Source organism: Thamnophis elegans, chromosome 15, assembly GCF_009769535.1.
Source record: "Thamnophis elegans isolate rThaEle1 chromosome 15, rThaEle1.pri, whole genome shotgun sequence".
Classification (NCBI taxonomy): Eukaryota; Metazoa; Chordata; class Lepidosauria; order Squamata; family Colubridae; genus Thamnophis; species Thamnophis elegans.
Genome location: NC_045555.1, coordinates 28,312,578 through 28,330,916, shown reverse-complemented (window position 1 = coordinate 28,330,916; position 18,339 = coordinate 28,312,578). Strand labels below are relative to the sequence as shown.

Genomic DNA, 18,339 nt, shown 5'->3' with positions numbered 1-18,339 from the left:
GCCTCTGATGTCCTCCCTGATGGAATGAAAGACCTTTATTTGAGCCTTTGATCAGTTTAAATAGCATAAAGTGACATGCAATAATAAGATGAACACAGCCAGCTCAGGTGTTCCCTTTAGGGAGATCGACAGCAGTGGCCCTGAAGAGCACTGGCATTATTCAGAAGTAGATGTTAGATACACAAGTCTGGGGATTTGATTCGGACTTTGCACTCGGCTTCTTCAAACCTGGCAAATAGAGTAGAGTAGAGTAGAATAGAATTAAGAGGAGAATAGAGTAGAGTAGAGTAGAGTAGAGCAGAGCAGAGCAGAGCAGAGCAGAGCAGAGCAGAGCAGAGCAGAGCAGAGCAGAGCAGAGCAGAGTAGAGTAGAGTAGAATAGAATTCTTCATTGGCCAAGTGTGGTTGGACACACAAGGAATTTATCTTTGGTGCATATGCTCTCAGTATACATAAAAAGACAAGATACATTAGTCAAGACTCATAAGATACAACACTTATAGATTACCAATAAGCAATCAAATCATACTAAGAAACAAATAAAACAATATAAATTGAAAGATACAAGCAACATGGTTATAGTCATAAGTGGGAAGAGATAGGTAATAAGAAGGATGGGAAGAATAATAGTAATACAACAGGGAAAGGTTGCTTCTGGCATTACTGCCAGTTCGGTGCATGCACAATTTTGTGTATGTGCATGTGCATTTGCACATAAATAGGTCTGTGCATGCGCAAAGCATTAAAAAATGAAAAGAAATGAAATTTGTGTAATGACAATTGTTCTATGCAGGCGCAGAACCAAAAATCAAGATGGCGCTGCCATAGGAGAACCAATCAGGGGGCGTGGCAGGGCTGGGTTGCTGCCACCCGCAGCGACCCAGACCGCCAAACCACTACCATTTGGCTGAACTACTCTGAACCGGTAGGAACCCACCACTGTAATACAGTCTTAGTAAATATGGGTGAAGATCCAAGGACTACTGGCAGCTCCATCATGAACAGATCTTCTGCTTCTGTCTTCTCTGTTGCCTCCTCCCAAAACAAAAGTGGGAAGAGGTGAGACTTATTTTGGAGCATTTTGGATATCACAGCCTCCATAAACCTTCAAGGAAGACAAACTGGAGTTTCACTGATAACACACACACAGGGTTGTGAGATTGCTTCTGCAAACTGGCTACTCTCCTCACTTACACAACACTTTCATGTTTGAGTTTCTCTTCTCTCGGGCTTTAACCAAGGAAGAAACCAAGTCTTGTAATGACCCCCCTTGGCATGTTATTTAACTTTCTTTCCCCCCGGGAACGTAATGGGGTGACATTCATTTCCCCCCTTCCTGGAGGACTTCCACCGTTTTGGGAAAAATGGTGGTGTTAGATCAGTACCTAGGACCTGATTGTGGGAGTCTCAAGCCAACCTTCTGCTTCCATAAGAGCTTTTCTTTGTTTACAGCAACAGCTGATGAAATGTGGGATCTGAAATAATTAGCGATGGCGAACCTTTTTTGGCTTGTGTGCCATAAGTGGGGGGAGTGCAGGGGGGACGTGTGTGGGCGTGCCTCACACATAATGCAATCTGTGACCACCACCCCAGTGCACATGCATGTACTACAGGCGCTCCCCCCATTTTTACATGCTTTTTTTGCCCTCCAGAGGCTTTATAAGAGCCTGGGGAGGGCGAAAATAGCCTTCCCCCTGCAGAGGCCCTCCAGGGGCTTCAGGGACCTTCGGGAGGCTTCCCTGAAGCCTCCGTAGCACTCAAAACGACCCTTTGAGCAAACCGGAAGTCCGTTCCTGAACTTCCGGTTTGCCCATAGGGCCGTTTTTTTGTGCTCCGGAGGCTTCAGGGAAGCTCATGAAGCCTCCAGAGGGCCTCTGGGGGGTGGGGTGGGGGTGGGAGAGGCTCTTTTCGCCCTCCCCAGGCTCCTATAAAGCTCTGGAGCCTGGGGAAGGCGAAAAATGGCTTTTTAAAAGGCTGAACTCAGCTGGCCAGTGTGCGCATGTGTGTTGGCCAGCTGATAGGGCAGTGCTTCGCGTGCCCTGACAAATGGCTCTGCGTGCCACCTGTGGCACACGTGCCATAGGTTCACCATCCCGGAATTAGGGGAATCGGCTACAGTGGAGGGCTGTTCTTCTGGAGCAAGTGGGGGCAAAGAGAAATTCCAGCTTCATCCCCAGTGACTTCTTGGCACATCCGTACCTTTGTCTTGGCAATCATTATAGGCATTTACTCCTGCTTTCTCCTGGGATTTCCCATTCAAACACTGACCAGACCTGAATCTCCAAATCCAAAAATATCAGACAAAATCCAAAGGTTTCTATGGAATTAATCCATGGAATTAATTCTTCCCTCTTATTTCACCCAATAACCTCACACCATCCTTGAGTGATTATTTGTCACCTTCATTTGCCTCCAATAAAATTGACTCATGTTAGTTAAAACAAGTCCAAAAATATAAAAGCCACCATGTAAATGTCTGTGGAGGGCAGCAGGGGCAGAATAATGAAAAATCACCGTAGTTGTGCAGCACAACCTCCTCTTTTGTATGTGCGCCATAACAAATGTGAGAGGAAACATCCCTTTTGACTTTCTGACAAAATCAGTAAGTTCCTGCAGATGTCCCTGTAGTCAGCTGTCAAATACCATGAAGCATCAGCTTTTTATTGCTGATAGACCTGAAGTCCTGTTGTGAAATATGCACTCTTGATTCATGCACTGAATTAAATATTATTTGGCTTGGTATCGGATGTAATTTGTAAATCATGATACATGCATCAATGTGTTGTATGAACCAACCCAGTTGTAATTTGTTCTACAAACCATGTCTAAAGAAGCTATGAAATCTCATGGTTTAAAATATCTCAAAGATGTCTAGTGAATGTTTTGATCACAGTATTTATAAACAACAACAACAAAATTGGAAGAGACCTTGGAGGCCTTCTATTCAACCTCCTGCTTAGCCAGGAAACTCTATTCATTTCAGACAAATGGTTGTCCAATCTTTTTTAAAAAAACCTCCAGTGTTCGTGCACCCAGAACTTCTGAAGGCAAGCCATTTCACTGATTAATTGTCTTCACTCTCAGGAAATTTCTCCTTAGTTCTTGGTTGCTTCTCTCCTTGATTAATTTTCATCCGTTGCTTTTTGTCCTGCCTTTGGGTGCTTTGGAGAATAGCTTGCCTCCCTCTTCTTTATGGCAACCCCTGAGATATTGGAACACCCAGTGGTGGGATTCAAATAATTTAACAACCGGTTCTCTTCCCTAATGATTTCTTCCCACAACCAGTTCACCAAACTGCTCAGAAAGTTAACAACCGGTTCTCCCGAAGTGGTGTAAGCTGGCTGAATCCAACCACTGAGAACACTGCTATCATGTGCTTTCAAAGCAGGGGAAAGTGGTTTCATTTACAGTTATGAGAACAAAGAAGTGAAAGTAAAGAAAGAAGTAGAGATGCTTGATCACTGAGTTTTCATACTAGCAAGGACATGCAGCTTATGTATATGCATGACAATTCTGACATGTGTACGGTATATAGGATAGTCCAAGAAACAAAATCTGCCAGTCTTGCTTGCTGTCCAGGCTGGGGGACATTTGCTTGGAAAGTCCACCTTCCGCCTTAAATTTCAGCAGGGGAGCACCATGTGGTGCCTTTCTGCCTCTCACATGGGACAGATGGTTTCATTGGAAAAAAATAAAATAACTGGACATCAGTCTTTGGTAACATATAGCAAAAATATTTCCACTTCCAAGATTTTCTCCTACTAACCTCAAAGGCAAAAGGACACATCAGTACTGTATGAAGAATTACTTCTAAATTAGTAAATTCATCTGATATTCTGACACAGGCTAGACAAAGCATTTAATTGATTTTAGAAGGATGATTGGACCGTGATATTATGTTGTATAAATTATGGTTTATATCAGTGGTGAAATTCAATTTTTTTTTACTACCGTTTCTGTGGGCATGGCTTGGTGAGCATGGCAGGGATAGGATACTGCAAAATCTCCATTCCCACTGCATTCTGGGGCCAGCCAGAGGTGGCATTTGCCGGTTCTCCAAACTACTCAAATTTTCCACTACCAGTTCTCCAGAACCTGTCAGAACCTGTTGAATTTAACCTCTGGTTTACATTACTAAGCATTGCTATGGGTGTACAAACCATGGTTTTATTGTGAAAAGTTGAGTCTTGTTGGTTGATACTGTTCTGCATCCTTTCTTCTGCTAGGCAGCTGCTTCTGTCTTCTGTTTGAATCACCGTAGTTTGTTGTTTCAGATGTAGTCAACAAACTACCAGCTACACTGGTTGCCAGTGTGCTTCCATTTGAGCTTAAGGTCCTTTAGGGCATGGGGTCAGATTATTTGCAGGACTGCTTTTTTCTGAATGTGTCTTCCCATCCCATCAGATCTGGCAGGAGAGGCATACTCTGGATTCCATCCATTGTAGAGCAGGGGTATCGAACTCGATTTCATTGAGGGCCACATCAGGGTTGTGTTTGTCTTCTGGGGGGGATGGCCTTGGCAAGGGTGGGCATGGCCAGCTCAACATCACTCCTGTCGGAGGTACCTATGGTGGCCCAAGTGCTCTGCTTGCAAAAACGGGCTTTTGAGCTCCGTTTTCGGCTGCCACAGCCTCTTACATCCTCTGCCATTGAAAACGAAGCTTGGGAAGCCTGCAGGAGCCTATGGCAGCTGAAAACAGAGCTCAGGAACCCATTTTTGCTGTCAGAAGCACCAAGGGCTGGTCCTTTGCTGTTTCCAGGGCAGCCCCGCGGATCAGATCTAAGTACCCCGCAGACTAGATCTGGCCCTGGTCCTTGAGTTTGACACCCCTGTCTTAGAGTGTCATTTGGTGGGACTCAGGAACTGATACCCATCACATGAATCATCATCTCCCTAGAGATCTAATTGGCCCTGTCTCTGTTGGCCCTTCAGATGGTCCTACGATGTGGCTGCTTTCCTGCCTGTGGGAATTGGACTTCTTATGTGAAGTGCTTGTATGGAGAGTTCTTATTGTTTTTATCTTGGTTGCTGATTATGGGTTCATTTAGTATTTTTTTGCTTCTTTGCTAAAGAAACAAATAAACAAATTTAGCAAGTTTTGAAACCATTCCGCTTCCAACTTTAGGAAAAAGTTGTACTAACCACAATTTAGGATTGAACAGTCACTGTGTGAGCAAAAAATAAAGAAAGAAAAAAATTGAGACTCTCTTAGTTTTTATTGTATCTGCAGAAACCCAAGGTTTTCTGTGTCTTCTTCTGTCAGCATCAGTCATGGTGGAATGTGGTTTTCTCTACCATGAGTGATTTTAACAAATCACAGGGAGTGTTAAGTGTTGTGATCAATTATTGTAAGTTTATTTTCCATTCTTGAATGAAATAGTCTTAGGCTGCCATTTTTTTTTATTTCCGCTGCAATTGGACAGCCCACAGGCCAGTGTGTTATTTCTTCTTCTTCCTCCTCCTCCTCCTCCTCCTCCTCCTTCTCCTCCCCCCCTCTCTCTCTCTCTCTCTCTCTCTCTCTCTCTCTCTCTCTCTCTCTCTCTCTCTGTCATCTATGCACCTGGCAATGCCACTAATTCTTCAAGCAGCTGAGAAGGCGACTCCAGTCCATCCAACCCATCCATGATGTTTAAAATGCTCCTGGGCCCCTTTCCCTTTGACAGCATGCAGGCTGGGTAAGCATCAGTCCCTGGTTGTGTTGCTTCTGGAAAACGAGCCCAATGCAACCCTGATGCTGACCTGACCAAAGCCACCTTGGAGCTTTCCTCAGGTCAGGTCAGCTTCAGGGTTGACACACCACTGGAGTCCTTTCCTGGAGAACAGCTGGTCAACAGCATCCTGAAAGCTCATTTCAGGAGTGATCCCTGCCTGTCGGGCCTTGTTACCCGCTGATTTGGAGGCTATTTTTGGTCGTCCTCATCCCAGGCTTACGCTGCCCGGAAGGGGCTCCAGATTACACTGCAGGGAGGCATCTCCAGGAGGTCTCTTCTGCTGGCCTCTTGGTGCTCCTAGCCAGACCCCGACTTGCCTTCCCATTCTTTAGAAAGAGTTGGAGAGGTAGCCTACGTGACCACGCTGGCTGGCTTTGTTGCTTTCTTGTTTGGCAGCTATTTTGGGCTGACACGCTGTGTGCAAAGTGTTAACTAATTGAATCATCATGTTTCACATTTGACCACAGAAGATGGCAGTGGAAGAGGGAGAGCACTTCGTGGACCAAGTAAGCGTGTGCAGATGCTGTTGTAAGGTTGCTTTTAAGATTTATTTCTCTGCACCTATGTACCGGTAATGAATTATTGTTGTTATTGTTGTGGTTGTTGTCATTCTTGGCAAAAAAAGGATTCCTCCTCGTTTGCAGGTAAATGTGTACGTAGATCTGTTTGCTTCATTTTTTTAACGTTTCTTCAAGGTTTATCTCTAAAGCAAGCCAGTCTGGGATTGGTTCTCTGCCCTCTGTTTCCCCACCCTCTGAAAAGTTGCAATGGGGTGTTCTGTTTACTGCATAAAAGATACCTGGAAGAAATGTAAAAGGATATGTTTGTGTCAAAGAAAAGGCCTAAAATACCTCTGATGCGCATCCTATTTTTCATTGTGTGGTTTTTCTTGAGAGAGCTCGGATGACCTGACTCTATAAAACAGTTAGATTTAACTGAAATGCACATTGTTAATAAGTGTTAGAGCTGCTGAAGACAAAGTTATACAATCTGCCAAATTTGAGGGTCCTGGATGACCTTCTAGATCAAACTTGGTGAAAGTGGGATTCTTTGTCCAATTGCTCAAATGATCCTTAGAGCATGACTCTCTAAACTGCATAATAACCTACTTTGGCAATGAGTGAGATGGTTGGGACTGCTGGGGAACATTAAGTATTATCATCCCTTTGCAGCCGCTTGACTGTCAAGGATCAATCACCCGGAGTGAAGTTTGTTAACCACTGGTATTACTGATATGAGGATAAGGACTTTTCAAAGATCAACAGTGCTTATAGGACAAATGATTATTTCCTTGGATGATAAAAATATTTCAGAATGAATGCAACCATATTTTCTTATGCCACTTCATAGCAATTGCAGCAAAATATCCAGTATTAATAACTGTGGAATAAGTGCTGATTTTATGACTATTGTTATGATATTCATGCATCTTCATGTACATGTGTACATGCATGTGCTCAGTGGATCCGTTCTAAGGATGGAATGTGGTGATGGACCACATGTGGCTCTTACCCAGATGTTCCAGGCAGATGTATTATTAGTGGTAGGGAGTCCCATCGATGAAATTGTGTGTGTGTGTGTGTGTGTGTGTGTGTGTGCGTTGCTCTGCAGGAAAAGTGTTGGTATATCCAAGAAAAGGAAAAGAAAAGCTGAAGAAACTTATTTAATAAAGAGATTGTTGCGATGTAAAATTCCCCTCTCGGGTAATATGGAAAATAAACATATTGCAACTGAAATCATTTTTCCAAGTGTACCTTTGGAAGTGTCTTTACTTATCAGATGACTCTTCCTAGTTAAGAGCAAAGTACTATGTGGTTAAGCTTGACTCCCAGTAATTATGTGAACTGAGACATTTTAAAGAAGGAGCGTAACTTACAAGGCATTTCTAAAGTTTTCTTGTAAGCTGAAAGAGACTGCTAGGTGGCAGCCTGTTAGTCATGGCATTTACAGTATTCTCTTCAGGGTTTTTTATGCCACCTACTGGTGGGATTCTGAAGTTTCTTTGTCTCTTTGTTGCCATCTAGTGGTGATCTTGCTAGGACCCCTAACCCAGAAGCTGCGGGTCAGGAGAGGTCTGAAGGCTTGTCCATGTGCAAGAGAGTGTGGACTTTGACAAGCAAAGAGGGCTTGGACCTTCATTCATAAGCAGACAGAAGCATCTTGCTAATCTTTTTTTTTCCTGCCTAAAAAAAAAGAAAAGAAAACTGATGAAATGGTAGGAGGGTATAGTCTTTTTGGTGAAATATTACCAGAATATGTCTTGTCTTGTCTTGTCTTGCCTTGCCTTGCCTTGCCTTGCCTTGCCTTGCCTTGCCATGCCTTCTCTTCTTCCTCTCCCTGCCTTCCTTCCTCCTACAATATAGAGCAGAGGTCTTAAAGTTGGCAACTTTAAGACTTGTGGACTTCAACTCCCAGAATTCTCCAGACAGCTCTGCTTCTCTTCGCTTCTCTTCCCTTCCCTTTTCGTCTTCCTCTCCCTGCCTCCCCGCTTTCCTTCCTCCTACAATATAGAGCAGAGGTCTTCAAAGTTGGCAACTTCAACTCCTATGCTGGCTGGAGAATTCTGGGAGTTGAAGTCCACAAGTCTTAAAGTTGCCAACTTTGAAGACCTCTGATATAGAGGAAATCTGCTTTGGTTAGAACTGCATGTGTTGGCTTTAACTTAATGGCTTCAGTGTCTGTTTTTTTATCAGTGTTTGCTAAATGCTTAGCTGTGTAGAAATGCTGAGCACTCAGAAGCAAAGTGAAGCAAGACCTCAGAAGGCCTTCTGCTTTTCCACCCAAAAACGGCCAATTTGAGGCCAGCTTGCTTGGAAGAGTTTTCCTGGCAGGATCAGGTTTCTGGCCTTCTGCAGGCTGAATCTGCGGTACCAGGCTGTCCAACCAACCTGCCTGTCTGCTTTCCTGCTCTCCATGGAATGTGTACAGAAGGGCTGGCTTGAGGCTGACATGGCCCTGCCCTAGACAGAAGCTCCGAGAGTGCATTGACCTGCTCCTGTTCATGGGCAATACTGCTGCTCTGGCATTTTACTAGCGACTCAGCAAATGCTGCGTTCTCTGCCCTGAGTAGCAGGGAGACATGGCGTGCGCAGAGGACACCACGGGCAACACAGGATGAACCATGGCGAGGAGTGAATCGACGGGGGTACGGTACTTCTTTGCTTCTAGCAGGGAGTTGTGGCGAATAAGCATTGTAGATTTATGTAACGTAAGCTTCAAGTGCGCTAAAAGGGACGCCGTACCCGATCCATTGATTAAGGGAGTTCCGCTCGGCAGCCGTTTGGAAGGATGTCCTGGAGAAGTCCTTGATAGGGTGCAGCACACATTGGAGTAGCTACCGGAGATTTATGATGATTCTGTGTGTTGGGGGAGTTGTTGGATCAGTTATAGATGACAATCAATTATATTACTCGGGGATTTGTTGAGATTAATAATTGAGATCAGAAGTGTTTAGGGAGCAATATTTTAAAAGGTAAAGAATATTATGTGATGATTCACCTAAACACAAAATTTATCTGGCTGTTGAATTTTTTTCCCCCATCTAAAAAATGACAAAGCATTTAGGAGTGAAAGAGGGAGAAAGTATTTCCAGAGCTTGCTGTTACAAATAGATCTTTCTCTGTAAAACCTAATTTTATCCCCCTGCTCATTATCTACGCTTTTTCCTCCTGTGTGCTAACTGGAATGCAGTTCCTTAAAACACCAAGGAAGCACGTGGCTCGTTTACCATGTACCATTCTGGAATGCTAAAATTAAGCTACTGTTTGTGTGATGACAGACATAAAGCATTGCTAAGTATCCCCAATCATGTTTTACTAGGCAGAAATAAAGAGGTTGCCGATTTAAATTAAAGTGGAAAATTCAGAAGGACTCTGGAGTAATATCCCATCACTTATCCCTTGCATACTATTGAGACTCCTCCTTAGCATGTAAAAAAAAAGGGGGGGTGCTTGACCTTTAGCTATATTAGGGGCACAACTCCCTCCTATACATTTTGTGGCTCTAGGAGCTCTTCAGCCTCTTCCCCCCAATTAAGCAACCATGCCAAATATCAGTGATTGGATTTTCTGACATTATAAAGCTTTTATTATTTTTAAGTATTTGTTATTGGTGGGTGTGTGTGTGTGTGTGTATATGTATGTGTTAGTGTGTGCGTACCTTCAAATCCGTTTAGATTCTTGGCAAGTGTCTGGGCAAGTCTTTGAAGATTTCTTGATAGCATTTCTGGAAGTGGTTTATTTTGGCCTTCTTTTTTGGTGAAGAGAGACGGACAGGCCCAGAGTCTCCCAGCTGCTTCTGTCCCCAAGGTGGGACTGGAACTCCCAGTCTCCCAGTTACTCATTTGGTGCCTCTTTTAAACCTTAAATCAGAGGCCCCCAAACTTGGCAACTTTAAGACTTGTCCACAAGTCTTAAAGTTGCCAAGTTTGGGGACCGCTACCTTAGATGAAGCTTAAGCCATTCAAATAACTCTTGCAGGTGGAACAAATCTAGGCAATAGAGCTGTTATGTGGCATGGCAAAAGCACAGAACCTGGTATAACCTGGAAAATTTGCCCATAGGAGAACCACCTGGCACTATTACATCCATGTCATTGTTTGATAAATGAGCTGTTTGTATTGTGTAGTGTCCTACTTAAGTCTGGATTGATATACTTAAAAAGCTTTACCACTTGCCCCAAACTAGCAGAGTCAATGTTTGGTTGAGAGGACTTTGTCCCTAAGAGTTTTCAGGAGGGTCCAGGTGATAAGATGCATGTTGTCAAGTTGTGATATCAACCCTATCCCTTGTTTGTCTGTTGATGTTGATGTTGATGCTGAGATGTTGTGACACAATGGGGCAGTGCTTCCATCACAACAGTAGGTTTTGTTGTTTCAGTGTCACTGCGGCTAGAAACAGCTTTTTGAGTCAACTCACAGTAGGACTGCTCTAATACACTCCAAACTATCTCTGAATACCGCCTGGAAGCCATAGCTGGTCCAGAATGAGGTGGCATGGACAATGGTTGGCATGCCTTGTTACCCCCAAGTGACCCCACCACATTGCTTCCAATTTGTCTGGCAAGATTGTGTGCTCTGGATTGTTAAATCAAACAATGTCATTGTTTTAGGCTTCTCTGTCACATCACCTACCCCACAAACAAGACCACCCCTAGAGATCTGTGCAGTGGTGGGATTCAAATAATTTAACAACTGGTTCTCTGCCCTAATGACCAGCTGGGTAGGCGTGTCTTGGTGGTCATGTGACTGCATGGGCGTAGTCATCTCAATGTCACTCATGTCGATGGGTGCTTCGCCTTAGCTGTTACAATGTAATAAGGGTTAACCGGAGAAGCAGTTTCTGTAAGCAGGGCAATAAATATTAGACTAGAAACAACACCAGAATGTTTCCTTCCTGCCTTCCTTACAGGATTAGCCCTGTGAAGTGGGAAAAAACAAAAGGAGATTTCTTCCAACAACCGGTTCTCTGAACTGCTTAGAAAGTTAACAACCGATTATCCCGAATAGGTGAGAACTGGCTGAATCCCACCACTGGATCTGTGCCACTTTTACGTTCCAGATGTCTCCAAAAACCTTGATGTTGTTGGCTCTGTTTTCTGTTCAAGGGCTAGGTTAAGATGCAAAGGGTTTTCTTTCAGTTAGTTCCTCTTTACTGTTTCTTATTTTTAATTTTAAATCACTCAGAGTCATGTTGAGATCAGACAATCCAAATTAAACAAACAAACAAATAAACAGCAGTTTCTAAATTTAATGTGTGCATGTATCTATTGGTTTTCTTCAAATAGCTTTATTGTACTTCTTGAATGTGAGAATGTTCCACCATGGAGAAATTCTGCAGGTGATTAACTTTTTCCTTTTTGTGTGTAGAAGCACCCATTTTATTCTGTAGTAGGAGTTTCCTCCTTCTTTGCGAGAAGAAAGTATCATAAGGGTACAGAGATTTCTTCCCATCAAGTGTTGATGGTCTAGGAACAAATTCATTCCTCCAAAATAAAGTGATTGCTCCTGTTCAGTGGAACAGCTTGCCTTCAGAAATTGTGAATGCCCCAACACTGGAAGTCTTTAAGAAGATGTTGGATAGCCATTTGTCTGAAATGGTATAGGGTTTCCTGCCCAGGCAGGGGGTTGGACTAGAAGACCTCCAAGGTCCCTTCCAACTCTGCTATTGAATTGTATTGTTCCACAGGGAAGTCAAAATGAGCTCCATGCTAGGACAGGAGCCAGAATGTGTCCTGGTTGAGAACAATGAGATTGTGCTAGAGATTTCCCTGCACAACAATGTTAAAATGGGCCAGAGAGCTAAACAGTAGCCAAGCAATCTTTTGTAAACCCAGTACAATGGCAGTCATGCTGAATGTTGAAATTAACACAAAAATTACTGCTATCATATACGGAATAGTATTTTGTTCCATTAATTAAAAGAAAAGTATAAGATTTTTATGTGTTATGGTGAGGGTCAAAAATATTTATTTGCGCTCCAGAGATTGGCTGATCATGAGATCCGCAATAGTAAAGTCCTTTTGTTTGGATGAGATTCCCTGCATCATGGTTTTCAAATAGTTCTCTCCTGATGTATTTAGTTTGCATGGAGCAAGCTGTGGTCAAAATTGTACAGGTAGTCCTTGACTTACAAATGTTCATTTAGTGACAGTTCGAAGTTACAACACCACTGAAAAAAGTGACTGATTTTCACACTTATAACCATTATAGCATTCCCCCCCCTCCAGGGTCCTGTGATCAAAATTCAGATTGTTGGCCAGCGACTCATGTTTATGACAGTTGCAGTGTCCAGGGGTCATGTGATTCCATTTTGTGACCTTCTGACAAGCAAATCAGTGGGGAAGCCAGATTCTTTTAACAAATGTGCGATGAAGTTAACAAGTGCAATGACTAACTTAACAATGGTGGCGAGAAAGGTCATAACATGTGGCAAAACTAATTTAACAGATGTCTCACTTAACAACAGAAATGTTGGGCTTAACTGTGGTCATAAATCGAGGACTACCTGCATTTGCCAACAAGTCATCTTCTGCAATATTTAGAAAAACCCTCGGCAGATGTTGGTTGTCTTGAGACACAGAAACCTTAAAATGAATGGTGCAATTTAGGAGAAAGATGGGTGGTTTGGCCAGGAGAAATTATTTTCTGGACTTGCCAAGCTGTCATTGTTGTAGGATCAGGAGCAAGTCCTTTACTTTCTTCTGTCAGAGAATAGTGGCTACCATACCATTGTACTGTTCAGCCTCCAAGGCCAATCAAGGCGCTACCTAAACTCTTTTTTCAGACAAGCTACAGAATTCCTTTCCTGTATCACTGAAGGCGAATCTCACTGATATCTACATGGACGTTAATATTTTGTATTGCGAGTATGATAAAGCAGCTTATACACAACAGGGAGTAATAAAATATAAGTAATAAAATATTTAACAAAGAGGTACCTCGTTATATCTAGTTACGCTCAACACTGATTCCAAATGTAGGTATTGGATCTGGGTGTGATGGCCACTTATATAAATGTTCCACATCACAAAATCTAGATTGCAGCTCATGCTTGGTTTTCAAACTCTTTATTTTCTCTTCTTTCTCTTTCAGACTGACACCAATGCAAGCTACCTACGAGCAGCCCGAGCAGGCAACTTGGAAAAAGCTCTTGACTACTTAAAGAATGGAGTGGACATCAACATCTGTAATCAGGTTGGAGCAATATTTCATCCGCACATATTTTCTTTTTATCACTAGTCTGTGTTTGTGTCTGCGTCTTGAGAGTGCCTTTCCAGAACAGGCTCTTCCAGGATACGCTAGATGTTCTTCTACCAAGGCTGGCTGGAGAGTATGGGAATTGAAATGCAGCTCACTTAGAGGGCTTCAGCTTTGCTTAAGTAGTCAAAACAGCATATTTCATGTCCACTGGGTATTGTTGTTGTTGTTGTTGTTAGTAGCAGCAGCAACAAAATAATAATAATAATAATAATAATAGTACTTCATTTATTATAATGTACTTCATTATAATATATAATATATTATAATATAATAATAAATAAGACATTCAACAAATTCACAAGATATTAAAGTCCAAATTGAATGGAGGAAACATCATAAAAGCTATAAATACCTGGGCTATACCTGTGATTCGATACTCTGCAGGAATAATTGACTGGACACAGATGGAGTTGGACAATTTGGAAAGAAAAACAAGGAAGCTTATGACAATGCATCATGCTTTGCACCCTAAAAGTGATGTTGACCAATTATATCGACCAAGAGCAGAGGGTGGTCGAGGACTCCTACAAGTAAAACGGACTGTGGATGAAGAAAAACACAGCTTGAATGATTACATCCAGAAAAGTGAAGAACCAATGATTAAGGAAATAAATAAAGAAGGCCTTTTAAAGACGCCTAAGTCAAAAGCTGAATATAAGAAAAAAGTAACTGAGAAGCGAGCTGAAAATTGGAAAAACAAAGCTATGCATAGCCAATACTTGAAAAGTATTGAAGGCAAAGCTGACCAAAAGCTAACTTGGAACTGGTTAAGATCAGGAGCACCGAAAAAAGAAACAGAAGGCTTTATTTTGGCAGCTCAAGAACAAGCCTTAGCCACACACTGCATGAAGGCAAAAATTCAACATGTTACCACCAACAGCAAATGTCGCCTCTGTAATGAGAAAGACCAGACAGTCGACCACTTGATCAGTGGGTGCAGCAAAATTTCACAAACTGACTATCTACAACGCCATGACCGTGTTGCTAAGATCATTCACTGGAAATTGTGCCAAAACTTTGGATTTGAGTACAGCAAAAACCACTGGGAACGTCAGGTTCAGAAGATTTTAGAGAATGAGAAAGTCAAGATCCTGTGGGATTTCAGAATTCAGACCTGACATAACAATAGTTGAAAAGAAAAAAAGTATGATTCATTGACATTGCAATACCTGGAGATGCACGAATTGAAGATAAACAGCAAGAAAAAATCACAAAGTACTGGGACTTGCAAATTGAAGTTGAGCGTCTGTGGAAAAAGAAATCGTGTGTTGTCCTGATTGTAATTGGAGCCCTTGGAGCAATACCTAAAGGGTTACCTTGCTATTTGGAAATGTTAAATTTATCAGACTTAAACATTCTGATTCTACAAAAAACCACCCTACTTGGAACAGCTTATATCCTCCGATGTTACCTTAACAGTTCCTAGGTCCTTGGTCAGGGCTCGAGCTGTTGAGCTACCAAGCAGCCCTAAAGGCTGTGAATCTCACCAAAGATTAGCCACATATAATAATAATGGACAAAATTAATAATAGTTTCTCCTTAAAAAGTTGATGGAGAGGGAGGGAGGGAGGGAGGGAGGGAGGGAGGGAGGGAGAGAGAGAGAGAGAGAGAGAGAGAGAGAGAGAGAGAGAGAGAGAGAGAGAGAGAGAGAGAGAGAGAGAGAGAGCGCTTAGTTGGGAAAAATATGTGGTAAGAACAATGTTATTTATATATATTAAGGCTAGAGTCCCATACATCTAAACTAAGCCTCATTGAACTTCAATCAATCAAAATAGAGCTGGAAGGGACCTTGGAGGTCTTCCAATCGAACCCCCTGCTCAAGCAGGAGACCCTAATCTGTACTTGTACCTTTGGTTTTTCCTGCCCAGGTGTAAAACCTTGCATTTCTCCACATTAAAGTTCATTTTGTTGGATAGAGCCCATTGTTCAAGTCTGTCAAGATCTTTTTCGATCCTGAGCATGTCTTCTGGGGTATTGGCCATTCTCGCCACTTTAGTGTCTTCTGCAAGTTTGATGAGTTCCCCTTCTATTCCCTTGTCTAAGTCATTTATGAAGATATTGAAGAGTACTGGGCTTAAGATGGAACCTTGTGGTACCCCACTGCTTCCTTTCTTCTATGCAGATGAAGTACCGTTAAGAACTACATTGAGTCCCTAGTAGGATTTACTTCCCTAGATTGCATTTGGAGCTTCTGCTGAACCCTAGAACTTCTCTGAGAGTTGCCCTCATTAGGCTGCTGCACTGTATTGTCTCCATCTTGCTTTAAAGACAGCACCTTAGAACCTAATGTGTGCCTGTTAAGGTGTTTAATGTACATTACAACTTGAAATTAACTACTCTGGATTTTATGGAGATACACTAATATGTATCCATGTGATTCCATCTTTGCTTGACGGGGGAAATTGGTTGGTTTTGATACAAAGGGCATATTTGTACTGATTACAGATGACTTGGGTGCTGAGATTTCCATATAAAAAAGTACTTTGTCTTTTGATACTCTAGACATGGATACCATCTTAAAGTAGGAAGGCTGAAGCCATGGCACTACAGTTTTAGGAATTAAATGGGATGTCCAGCTGAGGAAGTATGCACGGAAGATCCATTTCAGTGGCATCTGTAAGGCGAAGCTCTCATTCGGAAATGAAACAGCCCATAAGTTTGTGTTTCTGCAGGGGATGGATGGAAGTTGTCCTGTGGCCTCCCTGGGCATGGTGCCCATCAGTGATGCTCCAAAATTGATAACTTCCAGATTTCTCTGCCAACATAGGAATGTTCTCTCTTCAGTACATTTCATGGAAAGGTTGCTGACTATCATCCATGTTCAATATGCTATTCATGTAAAACATAAGGATAACCTCATTTTGTTTTCTGTTAGACTGATGATACATTGAATTGCAAAGGGAGTAAGTAATGAATCCTTCCTTCCTTCCTCTCTCCATTCCTTCCGTCTCCCTCCCTCTGTCTTTCATCTTCCTCCCTCCCTCCATTTCTTCCTTCTCCCTCTCTCATCTTCCTCCCGCCCTTCATTCCTTCCTTCTCTCTCCCTCTCTCTTTCATCTTCCTCCTTCCCTTAATTTCTTCCTGCTTCTCCCTCTCTCCCATCTTTCTTCCTCCCGCCATTCCTTCCTCCCTTACCTCCCTCCTTCCATTTCATCCTTCTCCCTCCCTCCCTCTCTCATCTTCCTCCCTCCCTCCATTCCTTCCTTCCTTCTTCCCTCTCTCTCTCATCTTCCTTCATCCCTCCATTCCTTCCTACCTTACCTCCCTCCCTCCATTCCTTCCCTCCCTCCATTCTTTCCCTCCCTCCCTCTCTCATCTTCCTTCCTCCCTTCCCTTTCTCATTTTTCTCCCTCCCTCCCCTTCTCTCTTCTTTCCCTCAAGTTCTTATCATGCTGGAATGTGACCTTTAGGCCCCTTGAGTTATCATCTGTTTTTCTGAGCGCCCTGCGTCAATCTCTTCCCTTCTCTTTTCTTTTTATCAGAATGGGCTGAACGCTCTCCATCTCGCTTCCAAAGAAGGCCACATAGAAGTCGTGTCAGAGCTGATCCAGAGAGGTGCCAATGTGGATGCAGCAACCAAGGTCTGGAGCTGGTGTCTGAATCTTGCATTGCTTTCTTACTCAGGCCTGCAGAGGGCAACCTGCAGAGGGCAACCGAAGGAAGAAAAAGGCCTTAAGCCTTCAGCCGAGAGAGGGGGGGGGAGGTGCAGAGGAAAGGGAAGGTAGAAGGTAGAAGCTAGAAGGTACAGATTGTAATGTCTGTGATTATGACGAGCTAGATTGATAAAATACCACCGTTCTCTTAACATGCTTTACTGAAGAGCCACAGTTGCACAGTGGTTCCGTGACCCGTCAAATGCGCGCCTGACAAAAGTGCGCCGACAAAACCGTGGGGAGAAAACCGCGAGGTCGAAAGTGCTCCCACAAAAGAGCGCCAACAAAACTGCGCCCACAAAAGCGCGATTAGGGTTAAGGTAAGAGTTAGGGTTAGGGTTAGGGTTAGGATTAGGATTAGGGTTATTATGTTGTTATTACGTTGTTATTACGTTGTTTTCGTGTTGTTTCTTGATGGCACGCTTTCGTCAGCGCACATTTGTTGGCGCGCTTCTGTGGGCGTGATTTCGACCTTGCAGTTTTCTCGCCACGGTTTTGTCGGCGCGCTTTTGACGGTGAACCCAGTGGTTCGCCATTCCTACAATCAGTGCCATACAATCCCCTAAACCCAAAGGCCACATCCCAGTCAAGGGTTTTCACTTCTCAAAGACCTTGAACTGGGCTGCCACTAGGCCTGGAAAAGGCTTCGTAATGACAGCTGTGACAATGGCCAGCGCCAACGTGTTCAAGAGCAGCAATTCAATGTTTACAACATCTGGATTGCCAAGAGCTTATTATCAAGAAGGAGGGGAGATGAATTTGGCCATCAAATGTCAGTCAGCCCCCCTAAGTCTCCAGTCGGGCAGTTTTTAACATTTTACACACTCCTAAACATCCAGAGCTTCCCTGTTGCTCGATTGTTCCATAGTAAGTGACTCTCCAGAATTTGGCTGTGTTTGTGCAGAGTCGCCATTTTCATTCTCCTTCAAGGTCTCTGAGGAAGGGCTGGCACAGTTCTCCTGCAGCAACAGCAGCAACACACCTGCAGACCTGGGCCTGGAAGCTCCAGGGCTGATGGAGGGCAGCAGGAGAGGCAGAGCTAATAGCTCACACTAGAAGGAAGAGAGGATGGGTGCAGCGCAGAGTGGCAATATCAGAATGAAAAAAATGGGAAATTAAATCTTGCAAATCTGAGATTTTTGCCATTTATTCGTATTATTCTGGAGCATACGCTAGCATTACAAGGTGAGATGCAACATTCTTATCCTTTGGTTTT

General features: G+C 43.2%; 1 protein-coding gene across 1 annotated transcript in view; it reads left to right on the top strand.

Moving 5' to 3' along the window:
* The window catches only part of ANK3 (ankyrin 3), a 309,147-nt gene that overhangs the window by 159,664 nt on the left and 131,144 nt on the right, over positions 1 to 18,339 (top strand). Inside the window, 2 exon segments of the mRNA XM_032231543.1 lie at positions 13,303 to 13,404; positions 16,953 to 17,051. Coding sequence (XP_032087434.1) covers positions 13,303 to 13,404; positions 16,953 to 17,051 — 201 coding nt within the window.